The 6,000-nt window shown below is 42.2% G+C and overlaps 1 protein-coding gene across 2 annotated transcripts in view; it reads right to left on the bottom strand.

Annotated features, from left to right (window-relative positions):
* Positions 1-909: 909 nt before the first annotated feature.
* The window catches only part of CDC42 (cell division cycle 42), a 28,416-nt gene continuing 23,325 nt past the window's right edge, over positions 910-6,000 (bottom strand). Inside the window, exon 6 of one of the 2 annotated variants that reach the window (XM_075773473.1) lies at positions 910-2,324. In XM_075773473.1, the coding sequence (XP_075629588.1) occupies positions 2,235-2,324 (90 nt within the window). In that variant the 3' untranslated portion in view covers positions 910-2,234. Of the gene's footprint in view, positions 3,847-6,000 lie in introns of both variants that reach the window. The other variant, XM_075773474.1, reaches the window with a different exon arrangement.

Genomic DNA, 6,000 nt, shown 5'->3' with positions numbered 1-6,000 from the left:
TGCCTGATCTCATGCAGACAATCCCTTGGTCACCAGTCTTGCTGCTGGCTTCAGACATATGAATTAGGTTTAGCTATTGGAAGGTGCAGAAGCCCATTTTGGTCTGCTGTAAGCACATGGAGCAGCTACCAACGCTCAACTGTCACCAAGCGTTACAAGTACCAGCAGTACTTTCAACTGGGAGCCACAGACCTACAGCCAAGCCTCCCCACAGAGGACAGCAATTAAAAACTGAACTGCAAAGTTGAACAGCAGCACTAATCACCACGAAAAGTGAAACCCCACACATTTTACACTAAGCTTTTAGAATACAGTACCCACAAGTCAGCTTCTTAAAATAAGTGACCTTCAATGAGGCTCTTTGGAATGTGTTTCAATAAAGAATATAAATTACGCATCAACAGTGTAAGACCTCACCATTTCTTTGGAGAATTAACAAAAAAGTGTAATAAATCCTGTGCGTTTTTGGGAGGGAGATAGGCATGTGATGTCATTTGTCCCTTTAGGGTTTTAGCTATCTGCCCATGAACAGGGAGCAATAGGAAGCTTCCACAAAGATTGGCTTCTTGACAGAAGAGGTACAAAAGCCCATTAACCCCCAAAAGCCAACTTTTAATATTTGGGAACATGCGCAACGACGAGTATTCCTTTCGTTAAGAACCACCATGCCCCTCTCTTCAGAGCTGGGGATGATGGCGAGGACATAGCATCAAAGATCAGAGCAATCTTGACAGAGCTGAGGCCAGCAGCAGAGATGAGGGAAGACATGAACTGATAGGACTAAGCATTAAGGAAAGACCCAAACTAACTTGCAAGTTGGGGAGTGGGGATCACAAGGAATAAAAGTGATATTTACAAGTCCTTTGCACTCAAGAGAAAGACAAGGGAAATAACTACCCTCAGGCAGGCTTGTGAAGATACTTTGTTTAATACATCTGAAAAGAATGCATATACAAAGAACTTAGACATGAAAAAGCATTGGTTCAACACTAATGAGTCTACAAGAAATCGGAATTTTGGAAGATGGAGAAGATTCCCTAAGTCTTAAAAAAACTTTGAATTTGCAAGCCAAAATATATTTTTGGTAAAATCCCTACGACATTGCAGTCAGTCTATGTAAAGACCCTGCACACAATCCTCAGCGGGCTGGAGCCCATCTTACAGGTTCAAGGTTACTTACAAGCAAACTGCAGAAAAAGGGGATTCCCTTAACTGGTCCCTATATGGTGCCACACTAAACACTAGAAACTCCTCCCTGCAGTTCCTTCCTACTGACACAGGTCTACCTTTCCACCCTCCAAGTCATCCAGTAAGAGATGCACCACCAGGGCCAGCTCCAAAACTCGTCTTAACATACACCAGGTCCTTTCAGAGTGTTCAAACAGCAGTGTAAATGCTGGTCATTGTAAGCATTTCTCTAATAATTAAGGATTGGCAGAAGATGGGTTTGTTAAAAGCCAACTGAATCAGTTGGACATGCTTAAAAAGGTGCAGTTATTTCTTCATCACACGACAAAAGCTTATGATGTCAAAGATTAAGGAAGAGACTGGCAAGCTAGTTTCAAGCCTGATGGTGCATCCAGAGAGAAATATTCTCCTATTCCTAAGGCTTCATAACTTAGAGGATGGGGTAGAAATTTATGACCTGCACAGTGGAAAGCCAAGGGAAGAGATACAAGGCAACTTCAGAGGAGATGCAGATACATTTTCTACACTCCTCCTTAGAGGAGCACCAACTTGGGACATTTTACTTTCCTGTATTTGTCTTCAGTACTAAAGTCTGCTCACACCCAGGCTGCTGGCTGGCTGCAGAACAGCCCTAGAAGTTCTTAGAACCAGAACCAAGTCTTGCCAGACTAGCATAAGGGACAAGGCTTCAGTAAAACAGCCTAGAATTAGTCTGTTACAGAAAAAGTCATCACAAGCATGCCTGGATTTTAAACCAAAAAAAATTAGAAACAGTAAACAAAATAAAAAAAACTAGTACTGATCAGTGTTTTCTGATAATACATAATTACTCAAAATTAACTAGTTTAACTGAATTGAGGGGGCACTGGGGAATAAACACTAACATTCTCATCTCACACAGGGATCGTGTGGGGGAGATGGGAGTGCAGGGCATTTGTCATTATTGCGAAAACAAATTTTAAAATTTGTATCTTTAGTTTGATTTAAACATTGCTTTTAGTATGACATCAAACACCAGCTTTGCAGAAGGGGCTCTGGAGGGACGTTCATAGCAGCACACACCTGCGAGTCTTCTTCGGCTCCGGAGGCTCCAGGGCAGCCAATATCGCTTCGTCAAATACATTCTTTAGGCCTTTCTGAAAAGGGGCAAAGAGAGAAAGGGGCAATCTCATTTTAGAGTTTTCACACAAACAAAACCACAGAAAGCCAAGTGGCAGGCAAACCCCTCTAACAACGAATCAAGGTTTGTCATCTACCACTCCCAGAGTCTCCTTTGCTCAGCTAGGCTCTGTCCAAGCCGCGTTGCTGTGGTTAGCAGTTCCTTAGCACAGCATCTGATTTTTCTGAACAGGAACACGAATCATTTGACACCAGACCAGTATACTTCACAGGAAGCAAAACACATGTACCAAAGTCATTTCCTTAAGGCAATTTTTATGATTAATTGGCTACTAACACACCTCACATGCTAATGACAAAGCAGAAAGTGTTGCATTCAAATGGAAGAGCTTGAACTGGAGCACGCCAGGTACAGCAGTGCAGACATCCGTGTGTCAGGAGAGAAGAGACAAGGCAAGCATGCAATGATAAATCAGTCCAGTACACGCTCTGGTCAGGCTTCCGGCCCCAAACACCCGACAGTTAGAAGCAGCCAGGTAGAGCCCAGAAGCTGTGCATGGTATCAGCGAAGTCAAGAAGGGAAGAGTACGAAGCAGGGACTGTACGCTGCGTTAAGTGTTAAGTGAAGCCAGGAAGTGCAAATCAGAATAAAGCTTCATTAGTCATTTATACAAACAACTGCAATTTTTAATTTCAAAATTTAAATACAAGCTACAATTGATGTTTTCTCCTTAAAACAATAAAAATCAGAAGCATGAGAGTAAGAAGCAGCTTTACATCTTACAGTAACAGGCTTTAAGGATCTATTATTGAAATGAAGAGGTCTACCATGTTAGTGAAAGCAAGAATTTTAACAGTTCATAAAGCAGTAGCAAGTACATCGATATTTCCTTCCCCCCAAGGACTGACAAATACTCCACTACAGCACAGACAGCCAAAGCAATAGCAACAGAAAAACATCTCACTGCACAAAGGAGAACCAGAAAACCCTTCACATTACAGCGTAACTTGCAGATCACCGTTTCATGTACTTTTGTCATGCAAATACAGTTAACAAGAGTCACAAGTAGAAATTGAAAAAACACACATCGCTTCTTCCAGCTGGATTCAGGAAGATCCAACATCATGTCTTATTCTTTTGATCTTTCTTTAATAATGATGTAACCAGATCCTTTCCCCCAACAGCCTGAATTATAAAGCTACCCACATCTGGCAACCCAAGCAGCAGAGAGTTAAGCGAGTCCAGTTCGTGTTCCACAGTCACAATGTTTTACTAAAGATCTTAAGTATTGTTTTCAGTCCAAGAGTAATACAGAGGTTGCTCTAAGATGGTAAGCAGACACAACAGCTTTCAATCAAGGTGGTTTTATTCTTTTTTTTTTTTTTTTTAAACCAGGTTTCTACAGTAGTGGGACAGAGGAAGCAGCAGCAAGAGGGGAAGGAGAAAGTTTAGAATATACAGCACTTCCTTTTGGGCTGAGTTTCCGGAGGCTCGAGGGCAGCTAGGATAGCCTCATCAAACACATTCTTCAGACCTCTCTACAAGACAGAGGGGAGGAGAAAAAACAGCAGCCAGGTTAGAGGATTAGAGAAAAACAAGCAGATACAAAGAGCATTCAGGATAGACCAGGCTGAATTCACAGAGGCAGTAAACAGATTTACTTTGCAAAAAAAACCAAAGTAGATCCCAGGAGAAAATCTCATTTAGATGACCCAGAAGTCAATGTCAGAGACAGACAGAACATGTGACAGAGTTAGACAAAATGAACACCCAGAAGGGCAGAGGCACAAACACAGCAGCAACTGGCAAGAACACAGGAGTGGGAGGGGCCACACAAAAGATGGTGGTTTCCACTGAAATGCTGAAGATACACTTAGGGAGTTTACAGGGGAATAAACACAGCAAGAGCAGCTTGCCCCACCACAGGGATCGAAAAGGTCAGGGAAACCTTTTTTAGTCACCCCTGTGGATAAGCAAGCACATCAGATGCACGGACTTACTGCTCCCAACCACCCCAGCAGCAGCTAAGTCCAGAGCAGAGGTTCCCAACAACTCCTCTGCTTTGTGAATTCAGCCCCTGAATAACTGAAGATCCCCAGACAGCTGGGAAAACAGGCTCTGGGATTGAAGCAGTACCTCTCTGGTAAGCCATCGTCACCTTCAGTCTTTTAAGAAGCAATGCAATACCTTACCAGTGCTGCTATTCTGATACCGAGAGCCAGCATGGAAATGGTGCATTTCAGTTATTCAGTTTAGTTACCAAAGCAAATATAACCACTCAAGTCACGGGAAGACAGATACGGTGTTAGGATTGGAATAACTGAGATCCAACAAGCAGTCACAGAGCTGCGAGGAGTCTGCAGGGATTACACCGGAGCATGAAGCATGCATTGCATTTGCTATAAGCGCAGTAGGAACACTGCGGTCTGATACCACTCCCACACAACTCTGCCAAGTTACACATCACACCAGAAGTGAAACCTGGCTCAGTTTATGCTAACTGGACTCGCCTAAATCTACTGTCATGAGTGCAACCTTCAAATTCAGAAGAACTACTTTATCCCAGCTAAAGACAAACAGAAAAGCTTAAATTACTTTCTGTAAACAACTGTAGTCTTTGCAAAATAATTTTTTTTTTAAATCATTCAAATATAACTGGTTTCTCCCTCACAGGTTAGACTGGATATATCCCTTTTAGAAAGTCTTTAATCTTATTTTACTGAAGCACATACATGGGAGATCTCTAAGGCAATTCCATCTGGAAGCATTTAAGTCCATCATGTTACATGCAAGATTATACTTGAAAGAACAGAAGTTAAGGAAATTACCATGTACAATCATTCTGTACATCCTCCCCAGCAACTTTTTTTTAACAAGTTGCAACCCCAGCTGACAAAAGAGCTAGAGACTTCAAATAAATAATGCCTATGTAAAGTCTGAGTACTAATTAGATTTTCTTCCTCTGCAAGAACAAGGCTGTAGCATAAACTCAATTATGTACTGTTAGACAGATTAAGAACCCAGGCAGGGCAAGAGTCAAGAAAACACACTTCCTTAATTCTCCTACTCAGGGACTCTTCATTTGTTTTCCTATTGCGCAGGAGAAATTAATTTGTTCAAGACAACAGAATTTGGGATTTGTTTTGAAGGACCTAGCAAAAAATTGGGATAAGGGAAGAGGAGAAAAAGACAAGACAGGGACAAAATTGTTGTGAAAATGGAAGTGGGGTGAAAAGCCTGGATGATACAAGAGTAACCATATAAAGGGAGCTGTGTTTGGTACCACTGCACACAGGCCTCCACATGCTATTAAAGTAACATGGCTCCTGTGCTGCACTGGGAAAGAGGTTGAGCTCAGGCTCCCTTTACCCCCTCCACTCATGGAGTTTAAGACATTTTATAAATCTGACTGCATCAAAACTGCCAACCCAGCATCCAGGGGCGGGGGGAGGAACTGAATTCACTCTTGTGTTAGGTACTATTTAACTCGTAAGTGTAACAGAAGCAACAATCACTTCAGTTGTATTCTGTTTCAGTCACCCTTTGTTACCCACTTTTTACAGGTACTGGGTACTATTTTGTAGAGAAGGGTTGAAGACAGACATTGAAAGTGCCTTCATCACAAAAAGGGATTCCACAACCTGAGGAAAGGGGGGATAGAACTGACAGCTCAGTACTGCAGTTGTTCAAAC

Source organism: Balearica regulorum, chromosome 21 (assembly GCF_011004875.1).
Source record: "Balearica regulorum gibbericeps isolate bBalReg1 chromosome 21, bBalReg1.pri, whole genome shotgun sequence".
In the NCBI taxonomy this organism is placed as follows: domain Eukaryota; kingdom Metazoa; phylum Chordata; class Aves; order Gruiformes; family Gruidae; genus Balearica; species Balearica regulorum.
This window is presented reverse-complemented; position numbering and strand designations above follow the sequence as displayed.